Source organism: Rhinolophus sinicus, chromosome 18, assembly GCF_057876585.1.
Source record: "Rhinolophus sinicus isolate RSI-liver-muscle chromosome 18, RSI-T2T, whole genome shotgun sequence".
In the NCBI taxonomy this organism is placed as follows: domain Eukaryota; kingdom Metazoa; phylum Chordata; class Mammalia; order Chiroptera; family Rhinolophidae; genus Rhinolophus; species Rhinolophus sinicus.
This window is the reverse complement of record NC_142518.1, coordinates 71,408,271-71,427,116: the sequence shown is the minus strand read 5'-3', so window position 1 is coordinate 71,427,116 and position 18,846 is coordinate 71,408,271. Positions and strand designations below refer to the sequence as shown.

The 18,846-nt window shown below is 37.3% G+C and overlaps 1 protein-coding gene across 2 annotated transcripts in view; it reads right to left on the bottom strand.

The window, feature by feature from the left end:
- NRK (Nik related kinase) overlaps nucleotides 1-18,846 on the bottom strand; it is a 167,036-nt gene that overhangs the window by 55,183 nt on the left and 93,007 nt on the right. For both annotated transcript variants that reach the window (XM_088794783.1, XM_019713865.3), the window contains exons 7-9: nucleotides 17,597-17,687; nucleotides 14,736-14,866; nucleotides 13,004-13,058 (exon numbers count right to left, since the gene is read on the bottom strand). In XM_088794783.1, the coding sequence (XP_088650909.1) occupies nucleotides 13,004-13,058; nucleotides 14,736-14,866; nucleotides 17,597-17,687 (277 nt within the window). The remainder of the gene's footprint in view (nucleotides 1-13,003; nucleotides 13,059-14,735; nucleotides 14,867-17,596; nucleotides 17,688-18,846) is intronic.

Sequence of the window (18,846 nt, the reverse complement as noted above, 5' to 3'; positions counted from 1 at the left end):
ATATCAAGAATTCCTTCAAAGACTTGCTGTGAGGATTAAATAGAAACCTACACATAAAAGTGCCTGGTACAGAGTAGGCACTTAATAAATATAAGCTAATGATATTATAATAAAGAGTTTAACTGTATGGCACTTCAAGTCTGTGCCAAATTACTGGACTTGCATTCCTTTATTCAGAAACACAGCCCCACAAAGGAAAGCCTATTCCAATATGTGCTATATAAATTCATTACCTCATTGGTTTGGGAGTTCTGGGCCTTTCTATAAGTGTTTAAATATGTGTCTCACTTCAATTACTTCCTCTTGTGTTTTGACTAAAGAAAACTGGCAGTGCAAAAAATTCCCAAAGGAGAGCCATAGTGTAAATCTCACCTAACACTACATGTGTGTCATTCATGTGAGAAAATTTGATATAAATGCCTCTTTAAAGTCATCCTTCCTCTCCCAAAATATATCTCCTGAAAAGTTACAGTGCCAAACTTGCCTGTCATAGCAGTAGAAAAGTACTCCCCAGAGTAGTTTCATTATAGTGATATAAAAGCAATTGTCCAAAGGTCAGGGTTTTGTTTCAAATATATGGTATAAATTAATAGAAAGTGCAGGTTTATAATTGAGGGAAGAATGAACCCCAAACTGCAAAGCTCACGATCATATTTGACGGCATCCATACCCTTACTGTGTCCAATCAGCCATCAGATTCTGTCCTTTAAAAATATTGGAAGTGAGTTTGCACAATATTATGCAGTTGTTACTTATTAACATCTGAGAACCATTCAGTCAACTAACATCTTCAAGGGCCAAGTGTTACGGCATAGACTAGGTAAGTTTTCATTCAGGGAAAGGAGAAGACCACAAAGGAATGGAGTACAAAGTGGGTACAAAAGCTATGGCAAACAGCAATTGCAGAGGTTTCCTATAGGGTTTAATTTCAGGAATGCCAGTAAATGCCCCTTTCACACCATATCTCCTAACACTGCCTACATTTTCACCATTAGAGGATAATTCATTTAAATCTCCTTTAAAAATGCGTATCTGGATTTCTGGTCAAGGTGGTGGAGTAGGTAAATGCTGTACTTGCACCCTCTCATGACCACTTCAAAATTACAACTAAACTGCAGAACAACCATCATTGCGAATTGCCTGAAATCTAGCTGAAGTTCTACAACAAAGGATATACAGAAGTCACCAAGAAACTAGCAGGAACATTGGAGAGGTGGAACAGGCTGGTCCTACACCCACATGTGGCATTTAAAAAACTGCGAGGGATATCTCGGCTGCAGACGGTCCCTTTAGGAGGGAATGGTCCCAGTCCCGCCCAGGCTCCCCAGCCCAGGGTTCCAGTGCCAACGAGAGAAGTCCCCACAACTTCTGGCTGTGAAAACCAGCAAAGATTGTGGCTGAGTGAGGCAAGGGCGGCCGCAGTCCCAGGCGTTCCTGTTAAAGTGCCCATATGTGGACTTACCCACTGACAAACTGACTTCCTATGAGCTCCAGTACTGGAGCAGCTGGAAAGGGCCAGGGGCATACAGGGAGGAAGTGAATTGAGTGGTTTCTGGAGGAGGGCTAGTGGGGCAGCTTTCTCCCAGACAGAAGGGTCAGCAGAAGCCATTATTTCTTTGTTGAGTTCTCCCCACTCATGGCATGCAGACGCAGGTGGCTGCCATATGAGTCTCCATCAACTTGGCTAACACTGTTCACCCTGTACTGGTGATACACTGAGACCCACCTCAAGCCACTTCTAGTGGCTTTTCCATACAAAAGGCCTGTCTTGGCTCATGCTTCAGACTTTCCTAAAATTTCTCAATAGTACACAAGGAGCATCTGGCCTCAGCACGCCCTGCACCTCCTGCTGTGCAGCTCCAAAACCTGCACCAGTGGCATCCACCCTTGGTTTGCAGATTGGATTCTTCCAAGCACCTCCAAGCCCAGCGAGAGTGGCAGCCATCTGTGGATTGCTTTGTGCCTCATTGCAGGTGGCCCTGGACAGGGCACAGGCTGTGGCTGAACTTGCCCTGTGGCGGGACACTTCCCACGAGGCCCAGGGGCCTGCACGCCCAGTGGCCAGATTCAAACAGAGCCAGAGTACCACAAGGCTGCCTGCACAGATGACAAACACAAAGGGAAGATTAGACAGGTACCAGAGCCCTGCTAAAACAAATCTGGCTCTGTAGGGTCAACCCCTCCACAACACTCCTCCACTGTAATCATGGCCAGTCTTCACAACCAATCAGCTTGAGGGTCAATCCCTCCAATTGATTTTCAAACAACAACCATGGCTCAATTACAACAGGAGGGCACACAACCCACACAAAAGACACACCTGGAGCACCCAGCTCAAGTGACCAATAAGACTGCACCACTGGGTCCCACAGAACACCTCCTACATAAGGACACTATACTATGACTAGGAGACAAAGCATCTCTACCTAATATATAGAAACAAACACAGGGAGGTGGCCAAAATGAGAGACAAAGAAACATGTCCCAAATGAATGAAAAGAACAAAGCTCCAGAAAAAACACACACAACTAAACCAAGTGGAGACAAGCAATCTACGAGATGCAGAGTTCAAAACACTAGTAATAAGGATGATCAATGATCTCATGGAGAACTTCAACGAAGAGATAGGAAACAAAGAAACAAACAAACAATGGAGACAGAAAACATAAAAAAGAACCAGTCAGTAATGAAAAACACAATAACTGAAATAAAGAATACATTAGAGGGAATCAATAGATTAGATGAAGCAGAGAATCCCATCAGCAATTTAAGATAAGGTAGCAGAAAACACAAATCAGAGTAGCATAAAGAAAAAAAAAATCTAAAACCATGAAGATAGTTTAAGGGGCTTCTGGGACAACATCAAGTGTACCAACATTCTCGTCATTGGGATACCAGAAGAAGAGAGAGTGCAAGGAATTCAAAAACAATTTGAAGAAACAATGTGGGAAAACTTCCCCAACCTGGTGAAAGAAATAGACATACAAGCTCAGGAAGCACAGAGAGTCCCAATCAAGATAAACCCAAGGAGCGCACATGAAGAAACATTAATTAAAATGCCAAAGGTGAAAGAGAAAGAGAGAATCTTAAAAGCAGCAAGAGAAAAGCTCCCTACGTGGGAGCCCCAATAACTGTCAGCTGATTTCTCTACAGCAACTTTGTAGGTCAGAATGGATTGGCATGAAATATTCAAAGTGATGAAAAATTACAACCAAGATTACTCTACCCAGCAAGGCTATCATTTAGAATTGAAGTACAGATAAAGAGCTTCCCAGACAAAAACAAAAACAAAAACAAAAAGACAAAAAAAACAACAACACAAAAAACAACAACAACAACAAAAACAGTAACAACAACAAAAAACTAAAGGAGTTTATCACCACCAAACCAGTATTACAAGGAATCTTAGAGGGACTTTTTAAAAAATAAGAACAAATCATCAAAATGGCGGTGTGAGGTGAGCCTCTGGAAATCTCCCCGGGAATTTAAACAAATTGAAAAACTATAACTCCACAATGGACTCCCTGCACAGCAGACAGTTACGACAAAGACTCTCACTACTGAATTGACCTACAGATGGGGAAATTGAGCGAGCAGGGGAGAAGGGAAGGGAGAAGTGCGAAGACAGAGCTGCTCGGGTGCAGGATGCAGATCTAGCTCAGTGCTCCGAGCTCGCTGCATCCCAGAACTACTGCAGCTGCGGTAGAGGGAAAAACTCGGACTGCTAGGGATCCATTTATGGCCCACAAGGCTGAAGGGACAGCATATAACACGGCTGAATCCAACACTCAAGGCAGAGAACTCAGAGCAAAGACTGAGGGAAGAAGGCTAAAAACGGTGGTTTAAGCCCTCACTGCCGCAGAGAACGGAAGCCTTAGGCACTGAGACTAGTCGCCCCCTCCCCACCATTCCAGAGCTCGGTCCGCCCCCACCTGCCCGGTGCTAGAAGCGGAACAGTAGCAGTGTGAGATCAAAAGAACAGAGTATTTGCAGTTTGAGGACTGTGGTCCCCAGACACAGATACACAGCCCAACGAGTTCCAGCAAAGGGGAGGGAGCTGTGGAAGCAGGACCCGCTGTGGTGATGGTTGATGCCATTGCTCTGGGCCATCTCTCACAACTCACCCCGCCCCTGGCCACACCTATCTGGGTGGATCCCTGCAGGAGTAAACAGAACTGCTGAAACAAACGGGCTCTGAATCTGGTGCAAGAAGAGCTTTGGAACTTCAAAAGCTCTCTGCATCCCCACAGGGATGTGGTGCCCTAAGACCCAGGCAGACTGTTAACAGAGGAGAAGCCTGCCTACAAGGGAATCCCCCCATTGTGTGAAAAGCTGGAATAGTGCAGAGAAAACATAACACTGCAGTGTGAGAGAGAAAAAAAGGCTGCAGTCGGAGAGAAAAATAAAGCATTCTACCAACACATGCTGGAAAACAAAAGAAAGAACAATTCCTATCAACCTGTTGCAGAACTCACTCCTGCAGATGTCTACTTAGAGAAATAATAAATCAGTAATTGCCATGAATAAGCAAGGCAACAAGACAGCTCAGAAAGATAGTGAAACGTCTCCAGAAATTGAACCTAAATATATGGAAATATGTCTTAAATAACAGAGAATTCAAGATTGCAGTTCTGAAAACACTAAACAAGATGCAACAAAACACAGAAAGGCAGTTTAATGAACTCAGAAACACAATCAAACAACAACATGAAAATTTTACCAAAGAGATTGAAATTTTATAAAAGAACCAAATAGACTTTCTGGACATTAAGAACTCAATAGAAGAAATTAAGAATGAAATACCCAGATTAGGTAGTAGAGTTGACCAGATGGAGGAAAGAATCAGTCACATCAAAGATAGAAACTTGGAAATGACATGCATGGAAGAAGAAAGATACTTGAGACTTAAAAGAAATGAAAGAATTCTATAAGAACTTTCTGACTCCATCAGAAAGAGCAATATAAGAATAACGGGCATACCAGAAGGAGAAGAAAGAGAGAAGGGAACAGAGAATATTTTCAAACAAATTGTCGATGAGAACTTCCCAAACTTGTGGACAGAACTGAATCCTTGAATCCAAGATGCAAATACAACACCTAATTTCCTCAATCCCAGCAGGTCGTCTCCAAGGCACATTGTATTGAAGCTGTCTAAAATCAACGACAAAGAAAGAGTCCTCAAGCAGCCAGGGAAAAGAAGACGGTAACCTACAAAGGAAAGCCCATTAGATTATCATCAGATTTCTCGGCTGAAACTCTACAAGCCAGGAGGGAGTGGAACCAAATATTCAAACTATTGAAAGAGAGAAATTATGAGCCAAGAATAATATATTCAGCAAAGATATCCTTTAGACATGAAGGAGGAATAAAAACCTTTCCAGACATACAGAAGCTGAGGGAATTTTCTAATACATGACCTGCACTACAAGAAATACTAAAGGAGGCTATTCGACCACCATCAAAAGGGACAATTTGTGGCAAACAAAACATAAATATGTGGATAGTAAAGGCCTGAATTGGAATATGGGAATGGAGAAAGTAGGCATGCTGAAGAAAATGAAATACTCTAAATATCAAACTTTCTTTTACATAAACTTAATGGTAAACCGCCAAAAAAAAAACCAGAACTGAAATATATGCTGTAATAAAAGAAGGAACAGGGGGAAACATCATAGAATATCACCACACAGAAATAGTAGAAAACAAAAAGGCAAAGAAACAATGGAGACACAGTCTTACCAGAAAACTAAAGATAGAATGATAGTAAATTCTCACATATAAATAATCACCCTAAATGTAAATGCACTGAACTCACCAATAAAAAGGCAGAGTTGCAGATTGGATCAAAAACCTAAACCCAACCATATGCTGTCTCCAAGAGACACATCTCAGCTACAAGGACAAGCACAGACTCAAAGCTAAAGGGTGGAAAATTGACACTCCAAGCAAATGGTACCCAGAGAAAACAAGGTGTAGCCATAATGATATCAGATGAAAAGTCCTCAGGGTGAAAAAGATAACAAGACACAAAGATGCACATTTCATAATGCTAAAGGGGACTATACAACAAGAAGAGATAACAGTCATCAATATTTATGCCCCCAATCAGGGAGCGCCAAAATATACGAAGCGACTACTAATAGAACTAAAGGGAGAAATTGACCAAAACACAATTATAGTAGGGGACTTAAATACATCATTGACAGCTATGGATAGATCATCCAAACAGAAAATAAATAATGAAATAACAGCCCTAAATGACACATTAGATGAAATGGACATAATTGACATATATAGAGCACTTCATCCATAAACATCAGACTATACATTTCTTTCCAGTGTACTTGGAACATTCTCAAGGATATACCATATATTGGGACATAAAACTAGCCTCAGCAAACTTAAGAAGACTGAAATCATACAAAGCATATTCTCTGATCACAAGGCTTCGAAATTGCATATCAAATGCAAAAAGAAAGCAGGAAAAACCACAAATACATGGAGATTAAACAACATACTTTTAAAGAACGATTGGGTCAAAGAAGAAATTACAGGAGAGATCAAAAGATACATAGAAACAAATGACAATGAAAATACATCCTACCAAAATTTTTGGGATGCAGCGAAAGCAGTTTTAAGAGGGAAATTTACAGCATTACAGGCCTATCTCAAGAAACAAGAAAAATCCCAAAAATATAACCTCACATTATACCTTAAAGAACAAGAAAAAGAAGAACAAATGAAACCCAAGTTCAACAGAAGAAAGGAAATAATAATAATAAGAGCAAAACTAAATGAAATAGAGGACAAAAAGACATTAGAAAAAATTAATGTGACAAAGAGCTGTCTCTTTGAAAAGATTAACAAAATTGACAAACCCTTAGCTAGGCTCACTGAGATAAAAAGAGAGAAGACACTAATTAACAAAATCAGAAATGAAAAAAGGGGAAGTTATCATGGATGCCACAGAAATACAAAGGATCATCCAAGAATACTATGAAGGAGTATATGCCACCAAAATCAATAACCTAGAGGAAATGGACAAGTTTTTAGAAACATATAGCCTTCCTATGCTAAACAATGAAGAACTGGGAAATCTAAACAGACTGATCACCAGTAAAGAAATTGAATCAGTCATCCAAAACCTTCCCAAAATCAAAACTCTGGGACCAGCTGGCTTCACTAGTGAATTCTACCAAACCTTCAAAGAGGATCTAATACCAATCCTGCTCAAACTCTTCCAAAAAATTGAAAAAGTGACAGTACTCCCTAATGCATTTTATGACACCAACATTACCCTGATACCAAAACCTGGTAAGGACAACACATAAAAAGAAAACTACAGACCAATATCTTTGAAGAACACAGATACAAAAATCCTAAACAAAATTCTAGCAAATCGAATACAACAATACATTAAAAAGATTATTCGTCACGAACAAGTGGGGTTCATCCCAGGAACACAAGGATGGTTCAACATACACCAATCCATCAATGTGACACATCACATAAACAAAAGAAAGGACAAAAATCATATGATTATATCAATTGATGCAGAAAAAGAGTTTGACAAGATGCAACATCCATTAATGATTAAAACATTTAATAAAATAGGTATAGAAGGAAAATACCTTAACATAATAAAGTCCATATATGACAAACCCTCACCTAATCTCATAATTAATGGTGAAAAACTGAAGCCCTTTGCTCTATATTCAGGAACATGACAGTGCTGTCCTCTATCACCTCTGCTTTTCAACATAGTGTTGGAAGTCCTCACCAAAGCAATCAGGCAAGAGAAAGAAAAGAAAGGCATCCAAATTGGGGATGAAGAAGTTAAATTATCACTCTTTGCAGATGACATGATGCTATATATAGAAAACCCTAAAAACTCTACTAAGAAGCTATTAGAAACAATCAACGAATACAGTAAAGTGGCTGGCTACAAAATCAACGCGCAAAAGTCCAGTGCATTCCTATATACTAACAATGAAATCTCAGAAAAAAAAATAAAAAAGACAATTCCTTTTGAAATTGCAGCAAAAAGAATAAAATAACCTAGGAATAAACTTAACCAAGGATGTGAAAGACCTACATGCTGAAAACTACAAGACATTTTTAAAAGACATTGAAGAAGACACAAAGAAATGGAAAGACATTCCGTGCTCATGGATTGGAAGAATCAGTATAGTTAAAATCGCCATATTACCCAAAGAAATACACAGATTTAATGCAATCCCCATCAAAATCCCAATGGCATTTTTAAAAGAAATGGAACAAAAAATCATCAGATTGGTCTGGAACCAAAAAAGACCCCGAATAGCCAAAGTAATCTTAAGAAAAAAAGAACAATGCTGGAGGTATCACACTCCCTGACTTTAACTTGTACTACATGGCAACAATAGTCAAAACACCATGGTATTGGCAGAAAACCAGACACATAGACCAATGAGAATGGAGAACTCAGAAATAAACCCACATAAATATAGACAGACAATTTTTGACAAAGTAGCAAAAACATACAATGGAGAAAAGACAGCCCCTTCAATAAATGGTGCAGGCAGAATTGGAAAGCCATGTGCAAAAGAATGAAACTGGACTGCTATCTGTCACCACGTACCAGAATTAATTCAAAATGGATCAAAGACTTAAACATACAACTTGACACAATAAACTGCATAGAAGAAAACATAGGTACTAAACTTATGGACCTTGGGTTCAAAGAGCGTTTTATGAATTTCACTCCAAAGGCAAGGGAAGTACAAGCTAAAATAAATGAATGGGACTATATCTAAGTTAAATGTTCTGCACAGCAAAAGAAACCATCGACAAGATAAAGAGTCAACCAACTGAATGGAAGAAGATTTTTGTGAACAGAGCCTCGGATACGGGGCTAATATCCAAAATGTACAAGGAACTCATGCAACAAAATATGAAACAACCCAGTTGAAAAATGGGCATAGGACCTGAAGAGACATTTCTCCAAAGAGTACATACAACTGGCAAATAGACATATGAGAAAATGTTCAACATCACTAATCATCAGATAAATGCAAATCAAAACCACAATTAGATATCACCTCACCCCAGTCAGAATGGCTATCATCAACAAGACAAATAGTAACAAGTGTTGGAGAGGCTGTGGAGAAAAAGGAACCCTCATACACTGTTGGTGGGAATGCAGACTGGTGCAGCCACTATGGAAGGCAGTGTGGAGGTTCCTCAAAGAATTATGAATAGAATTACCATATGACCCAGCAATCTCTCTCCTGGGTACCTACCAAAAAATATGAAAACATTTATACATAAAGACACGTGTGTTCCAATGTTCATTGCAGTTTTATTTATGGTGGCCAAGACATGGAAACAACCAAAATGTCCTTCGATAGATGAATGGATAAAGAAGTTGTGGTATATATACACAATGGAATACTATTCAGTGGTAAGAAAAGATGAAATAGGACCATTTGTGACAACATGGAAGGATCTTGAGAGTATAATGCTAAGCAAAATAAGTCAGAGAGAAAAAGCAGAGAACCATATGACTTCACCGATATGTGGTATATAAACCAAAAACAACAAAAGAACAAGACAAACAAATGAGAAACAGAAACTCATAGACACAGACAATAGTTCAGTGGTTACCAGAGGGTAAGGGGGGTGGGGGGTGGGAGATGAGGGTAAAGGGGATCAAATATATGGTGATGGAAGGAGAACTGACTCTGGGTGGTGAACACACAATGAGATTTATAGATGATGTAATACAGAATTGTACACCTGAAATCAAAATAGACTTTAAAACAAATTCTATAACAAGAGACAAACAACGATCCAGTCATCTCACTTCTAGGTATTTACGCAAAAAAACCCAACATGTTCCTTCGAAGGGATGTGTGCTTCCATATTTTCATTGCAGCATTATTTACAATAGCCATTTTGTGAAGGCATCCTGGGTGTCCATTAATGTTTGAGTGGATAAAGAAGAGTTGGTACATATGAATATAAACATGTCATCACTATTGTATATACCTGAAACTAATATAATGTATGTCAACTATAATTGGAAAATTAAAAAAAATAATAAATACATTAATTAATTAAAAAATGTATTTCCTGATGGGTTGCAAATATTAAATGGGTAAACTGAATTAGTTTAAATAATGTGGTTTATTCCTAAAATATGTTGAGGTTTGAAGAAAACTGAATACTGAAGAAATGGTTCTCCTGATGGGACAGTGGTAATTTTGAGTCACGAGACACTAATGTAAAGATTTATGCTTGTGTTCGGGAGGGACACTATAAGAAATAGAAGTAGGAATATAAACATGCATGGTTGACAGTATTAAAAATAATCTCTACGTCACCCAGTAGAATTCTAAAATAGGGAAAGATATGATTTAGATTAAGGTTGAATTGGCTGATGTAAGTCCTTAACAAGGAAGGAGAGTTAGAATAAACTGTCAACACTGTTCTGCTTCTCCACCAAAAAACAATTCACTTTTCTATAACATGTAGAGAAACTAGGAACTTGCATCTTTTCAGTATTAATCGGCCTATGATAGTCTGATGATTATGTAACTACTAGCAATGTTTTGGTCTTGGTTTGAAGATAGACATATGAAGTTTGAATTCCTACACAGAACGTAAGGATTTAAGATCTTGGTGAGCAATGGTCCAGCTCTTCTGTCCTTTGAGAGCCCCTACAGCACCCTTTCAGTGAAAAGTTATTCTCCCTCTTTTTACTTCTCTGAGATAGACTCACCAAAGAAAGAAGAGAATTTTGTGACCTGGAGCTCAAAGGCAATTATCACAGAACTAACACATTGGAAGGCCAACCCCTGTGAGATAATTATCATAACCTGAAGTATTTCTGCAGTGAAACTGATGTCAATAATTTCCATAAAGTTAATACTCCAGGCAATAAAGGAGGCTTGTGAAAGACTAATTTTTTTTCAGCAGTGCGGCTATTTCAAGTTGCTCATGACCAAAGTTGCACCATTCCAATCACTTACTCAGGCATGCTGGTCCTATTTTTTCTCATTGTGAATTAATAATCTCTTGGTCCTCACTCTTCTCTTGCAAGAAGTTTGCCATTAGTGTACTCTGTGCAAAATTCCTTGTCTACATTCCTGTGAGCTTGCTCATTACCCTTTTTTTCTCCCATGATTTAATATTTTAGAATAAAATATGAAACCAAAAAAGTGAACCAAGAAGTACAAATCTGAAAAATGTAGAAAGCTACTTTTTGAGAAGATGTGGTGAGGAACACTCAGAAACAATAGAAAAAAAACGTACTACTTGATGCAGTCATGAATCCTAATCAAATACATGTATCATACTAATATGAAGTACCATATTGTGTATTTAGAGAGAAAGAGAGGAAGAGGGAGGGAGGGAGAAAGGGAGGAGGGAAGAGAGAGAGAGACAGAGAGAGGGAGAGAGAGAGAAGAAGGATGAGAAGGAGAAGGAACAGGAGGAGAATGGGAAGAGGAGGAGGAGGAGGGGAAGAGCAAAGCAATTTTACTCCCCTACCCCACCCCCAACACACACTCCAGGCATTTCTCTCACTTCTCATCCAACAATATCAGGAATGTGTTTATCATTTACAGCTTTGCATATAGGTAATTAAGACAGCAAATGTGCTCTGCTTATGGGGCCATACATTAAATGGCTGTCAATCATTTATACCCAAGTTCACATTCCATTTTCGCTTTCCTACCAGAGGGCAGTAGCTTGAAACAGGATGCTGACAGGTCATTTAAATGATTGAGAGGAGGGGTAAACAAGAGGAAATGGAGCCTTCTGAGTTATTAAGGGTACTGGACTGACTGAAAAGAGCAAGGAAGGCACCAAAGGTGAGCTGGACTTACTCCAAAGGGAAAAAGAAAGCTTACTTTCCAACACTGTTGAGAATTGGCTCAATTTCAATGAACTACTAGAAGATTTTCTCAACTGTCCCAGTCTGAAGTAGTAATAGTGTATGACTGTAAGTGTTCTAAATATTCCACCAGTCAATATGTATCAGAACGCTTTTAGATTCTTCTTGGTCAGGACCAAATACTATTGTGGCTAAATTTAAACAATACTCAATCAGCCTAAAATAAGATACATAAGAGAGAAAAGCATAGACTTTTTATAGACATATCTGGCCATTCTGACTACAGCATTTGGTAATCACTGGAAAGGCCATCATTTACAGTTTGGCAGAGTGTGGCACCTGTGTGGCCAGTACAAGCTGACTGATACAAATGGCAGATTTGTACAACGTGTGTTTTTTCAATTTTCATTCATTATTTAATTAAAATTTTAACTTTTTAAAAAATATTATATTCCGGTTTACATGACAACATAATGATTAGACATTTATACCCCTCACAAAGTGATAAGCCCCCCCCCCAAGTCTATTAACCCTCTGACATTATATAAAGCTGTTACAATAACATTGACTATGCTCCCTTGGCTGTACTTTATATCCCGTGATTATGCATACACACACACATACACACACATTTAATTATAGTTGACATTCAATACTATTCTACTTTAGCTTCAGGTGTACAACACAGTGGTCAGACATCAATACAATCTGTGAAGTGATCCCTTGCAATGTCCAGTACCCATATGGCACCCTACATACTCTTTACAACATTATTGATTATATTCCCTATACTGTATTTCACATCTCCATGAGTATTTTGTGACTACCAATTTGTACTTTCTAATCCCTTCACCTTCTTCCCTATCCCCAACCCCACCCCTTTCTGTCTAGCAACCCCATCTGTTTTTTCTCTGTGTCTCTTAACCTATTTCTCTTACCATTTGCAACAACATGGAAGGACTCAGAAAGTAGTATGTTAAGAGAAATAAGTCAGACTAAGAAAGGCAAATAGTACATGACCTCACTTATCTGTGGAATCTAAAGAACAGTATAAATGAGCAAACAAAACAGAAATAGACTATGAGATTCCCTAACTTTTAATAAATATCAAACATTTTTACTCACGAGGAGCCCCTTCAGCCATTTCAATAGCAGTGATTCCCACGGACCACACATCACTCTGCAAAGGAAAAGATGGCCCCCAAAATGTGACTTAAAATGTGAAACTTATAGTATTTAGAATCTCAAAACAATCTTTTGCTTGGGGGGAGTCAATGCCAGAGCCGTTTTATGGGTGTTCTATAATGAAGCTTTATTACAGACTGATGTTACAAGAAGACATTATCTGAGCTTGTGACCAGCTTGTATTGTACTACACAATTTGATATGCGATGGGGTTAAGTGACAGGAAAATTTATCTTTGATGTATTGCTATTGTTGATTTAACTGAAATACCAAAAGGAACTTGCTGTAAAGAAGTCTTTCCTATCACATAGACCTATTACCTGTGCCATCTTAGATAAAAGATTTAACTCTCTATACTTCAATTTCACCCTATGTAAAATGGAGATAACAATGGTATCCACTTCATAGTGCTGGTATAAATTTTAATTAAATTATATACATATACATATACATATACATATACATATATATATATTCAGCAGTTCTTTGAATATACTAAATTGAGGATAGAATTATTATAATTTTAGGAAATTATATTCAAGGAGGCTCTAGGAAATTATCCTTATGACTATTAACTGTACTTTGATTTTTAGAATGTGGAAACAGCACAAGGCTAGAGGTACACTGTCTGGCTGGATGACTCCTAACCAGGTTAATTGAATTATTAGAACCTCATTTTATAGATCTCTTAGCTTCAAAAGGTTGTTGTGATCTAAGTGTAAGCTTTCTTTCAGCTACCTGGGGCTAAAAATTAAAAATAAATCATTAATATGGGTGAAAATCCTTGGAAGACTACAAGAAAGTTACATCTACAAAGTATTATTTTTACAGAAGGCCACTTAAACAACTTTATGCTTCCATAGTCTCCATAGCTACTAATAGCACTGGACTATACACTAAGCTTTCAATAGATCTGCTTGCAGATCAAGCAGAGGGCATTTAAGGGAAAAGGGAAAGAGATGAAACTTGAATTAATCAACTTCAAGTATCCAGTCCTAGGTTCCACACAACGAAACCACAGTGAATTGTTTGGATGACTTATGATGTGGAGAGTGAGTGTGGTTTTCCCAGTCTATAGCAAATGGAGAGTTTTCCTTCCACATCAGCTTTTTGAAATGTGTACATAGATGTATATTGTCCAAATTTCAGCTTCAGTGGAAATTTTAATAAACAGCATGAATTGTTACTTAATTTGTCTATTCCACTGATCTTCTGTGGTTAGAAGGTGAACCATGCCAAGGATTTTCTCCATTACCCGTAGCGATCAAATTATTATTTTTTTCTTTTTGGAGCTAGGTCACTGTGGGGATTAATAATTGACTTTACATTTATTCATTTTTAAGTTTGCAAAGCCCTCTTTCCCTGAAAGTTAAATTCCATATAAAGCCACATAATATTTTACCAAGAAATTGCAAGCAACATGAACTAGACATTCTTCCTCAAATACGGATAACTCCCAATTGTCTATTTTGTCTACATTCTTAGAAAATATTATTTTTATCCATGTAATCAAACCACATATTGAAATAGTGGTTAGTTCTTCTTATTAGCGTTTAATGTGAAAAGAGGAGCTGTCTGAATTTTAATTCTTGTATTTTATCATTTTAAAGTAAACATTACTCAAAAGTCCTTTCCAAATTTTTATTCCCACTATCTGAATCTTCACACTTACTCTGTAATCATAGGAGCGTCTTGGGTCCTCGTCACAGTCAATCACCTCAGGTGCCATCCAATATGGTGTCCCGATGAAGCTATTTCTCCTCCCATTAGTTCTGCTCACCTGGGCACTCACTCCAAAATCCACTGCAAAATTCAGCATATGTCAAAATAATTAATCAGTAACAAAAAGCTCAATAAGTTATTGCTTTAACTTGGAAAGCCAATACAAAAGCCACAATGGATAACAGATTTTTATTCCAGCCGAGCAAACTTTACCATGAAGTCTACTCCAGGAATACTGGGAAATAGGCCTTTTCTGATATTTATTTTGGAAAGAGACTCAGCCGTGCTATTATAAATCTACAGTAGGTTTGGCTGAATGTTTACCATGAATATTAAAAATAAAGTTCCATCAGTACACTCTGAACCTCTGAAGTGATAACATATGTAGTATTTGGACCTGCCACCAAACTGGAGGAAGACCAACACTATAAGCAACATCTAAGAAATCTAAAACCTAGTAATAGTTTATTAGGAAGCCTCACTCATGACATTAGAAATTCCTATCACACTGATACTATAAATGAGTTTTTTGCTAGAATTTAGTTTAAGTTCTTCTACAGATCTTCTGAATCAGATGCAAATATTTACTGTGGTATTCATATCTTAGCTTAGACTATAAAAGTTCAGCCTTCTATTCATCTGTGGGATACATTATATGAAAATATTTTGTATGGTATCCTCAGAAACAGACAGAAAATGGCTAAAGTAGACTGGAGTTATTTAGTCCAGAAAAAATAAGACAGGGATAAAAAATGGAGTATATTTTCTAATTTAGAATGGTTTCCAGGAATCAAGAAGATGGAGAACAACAATGACTAAAAAGTAGCTTGAAGGATTTAGGAGAAGAAAAGAAAAATTTAAAAGTTAAGAGTTTAAAACAACAAAAAGTCCATAATGTGTGAACATCATCATTGGGTGTTGTACAATCTCATTATCTAGATTATTTTTGGAGAATAGGTTAAATCAGAACTCAGCATTGTCACTACTCCTGAAGGCCAACTTTAAGGACCAATAAGTACCTATGAAGGCCATAAGTTGATATATGACATTCATGGAAGAAAATGAAAGGAGAAAAGACTAGAAGAAACAGTGATCACTGGAAGAAAGGGTGGGGGGGAAGAAAAGTTGAAATTAAAAGTAGAGATGAGACCTCCAGAGTTGCATAATTTAACCTTTCCTTTAATGACGTAGGGACCAGAATATGAGGATAATTGGTCAACTGCCATTACAATACAATCATTTTCCAGTCTCCGTCCTTTCTGTTACTCCCTTTGACTGTCATTGGAGTTGCCCTCTGCAACCTTCTCCTTAAAAAACGTTGCTTAAAAATATGCTAGAACCTGAGAAATCAAAAATCATATGTACAAGAGTTATGTGTAATACAAGTCTGATTAAATTCTAATCCAATGCTAAAAGGTCTCTCCTACAGAGTAAAGTAAATAAGCTTTAGTGCATGGACTTTGTGACAGATTCTTCAGCGGCTTTTCACTTACTTACAATTTCTCCTCCGTGTTGCAAATAGTAGGGCTGGCCAGCAACTTGATCCAAATATACGGGAGTTCTACCACATGTAAACATAGTGTGTAGCCTTGTGACAGAATATCTATCCTGCACATTTGAATGTGAAATTCAAATTCCCCTCATGTATTTTAACACAGTGTCTTAAAATAGTTTCTAGCTTTTTAGCTTTTAGACATAAAAGACATAATATGTTTTCTTGAAAATACTTTTCACTTATTTCAAGAACAATTACCTCATGTTTCTTCTACAAATATTCAACGAAAAACATTCTCAGTGAATGAACAAAATCTATTCTGGTTGTATTTGTTTAGCAGGAAAATGAGAACTATCCTAAGGTCATGCTAGAGACATGGTAGGCAAGAACTGATATGATTAAAAAATATATAGAATTTGATACCAGTGATTTATGTTTGTATCGATGAAGTTATCTGCCACATGGTATTATTTTAAAACCAACCAACAATATTTACTTTAAACTTTAAAAGATGTAAAATATTTTTCCTATATGACTGTGAGACAACGTGTATTGTTATTTTCCTATAAATTATGTCATTCTGAGCCCTGGAATAGAAGGCCAGAGACTTTCTGGTCTTTTGATTTCTAATTCTGAATTTGATTTGGATATTACTGAAGCATCATTTCTAATTGATATTAGTTCTTTAAATATTTGAGGGAAATTCCAAAGAAGCAATTTGTGCTTAAGTAATTTAAAAGTTCTTTGATATTCTTTGGAAAGTATGGCTCTGTGATATGGAAGAATTGTCTTTTTTGTTTGATCCTTGTCCATGGTGTGGAAACTTGCACATGGTAAATTCTCAATTGAACTGTTGAAATAAATATAATAGGTAGGTCTGATAGAGGATAAAGCAATGATCAAATGTAAATCTCCCATTATAATTTAAAAGTCGTTTTTATCTACATGATTTCAGAGAAACAGTTAGGTGCATCCTTGTCTTATCCCACCTGCCTTCCCAAATAAATTTTCAAATGTTGACTGGTTTTGCAGGCAGGGAAGACACAGCTTAAATAAGTAAAATATATTGTTAGTAACATGATAGGAAACACAATTATCTCAAAGAACTTTTCTTCTTTTAAAATTTATTTTTTAAATTTATTAGGAACATTTGTGACAACATGGATGGATCTTGAGAGTGTAATGCTGAGCGAAATAAGTCAGACAGAAAAAGCAGAGAACCATGTGATTTCACTGATATGTGGTATATAAATCAAAGAACTTTTCTCCAGTAAGCTATTTGGACTTCGCTTAAAGTATTGCAAAAATAAACTTACCTAGTTTTACCTCAGCATTATGAGTCAATAGCACATTCTGACCTTTGATATCCCGGTGAATTACGCGGTGTGCATGAAGATGAGCTAAGCCCTGCGTAAAATATATTTGTATTTTTTTAAACAAAGCCACAACAGTATATATATTTTTCTATTTTTCTGGTCCTGTTCTTAGTATTTTTGGAAAAACTTTTGGTAATAAAAATGGCTCAGATTTGCATTTTTCAGACAAAATTCTTTCTTTAGGCTGGAATTACTACAACCAGTTCCCAGAAACACTACTTTTGGCTATAAGGAAAGGAAAATAAATCAGGCACCCATGAAAGAAAAAGAACACCAAAAAGTAGTATTTGTGTATACCTTGGGCCATTTACCTTTCTTTCTAGCCTCCATAATTCCAACTAACCCTAAGAGTAAAGATATGGACATCTTAAATATCATAGCTCAGCCATTGTTTTGCTCTATTCCTCACCCAACCATTTATTTAGTCCAAAATATTTTCTGGTCAACCTTGTAGGCTGAGAATGTGGGTAAATTGGAAATTCATTTTAAAGCATTTACAGTTTGTATTGGCCTATCACACTGGCTCCACTAAAACTAACCCATGACCTGGCTTCAGTGAGATCACTCCAGATACTAACTGGGAATTAATAATAGCAGTAACAGTGAAAACAGCTAATATTTACTGAGTTCTTATTCTTTGCCAAGCAATATGTTGAGTGCTCTACATGGAAGAGATTATTAAATCCTCAGAACAACCACTTGAGGAAGGTGCTAAATCACTCCATATTACAGATGAGAAAGGTAGGATTTGAAGAAATTAAGTAACTGACTCAAGGACACACATCTGATATGTGTTTAACCTGAGTATAAAGTCAGTCCAGAGTTTCTACTCTTAGCACAAGGGAATCCAATTAAGATGGGAGGAAGGACATTTTAACTTAGTATCAGTAGTGCTGTTTAGTTCTGCTCATATCCTTCCTGGGTGACCCTAAGCACTTAAGTCACAGGAAAAAATTGAGTTTGGTAGATCAAGTAGATTGTCACTCTCATACAATTTGGTTTTCAAAATAAAGAAAGTTTTAAAAGTAGGTAATTTTTCTAAGAGGATATCTGTCTACAAAATGAGTTCAGATGGTTTGGGGCCATTCTATAAAACATTGCCTTTCTGCCTCACCTTCATCTTAGTCTCTAATAACAGTGCTATGCTTTAAAAAAAAAAAAGCACTCTAACAAGCATAATAACATAATAA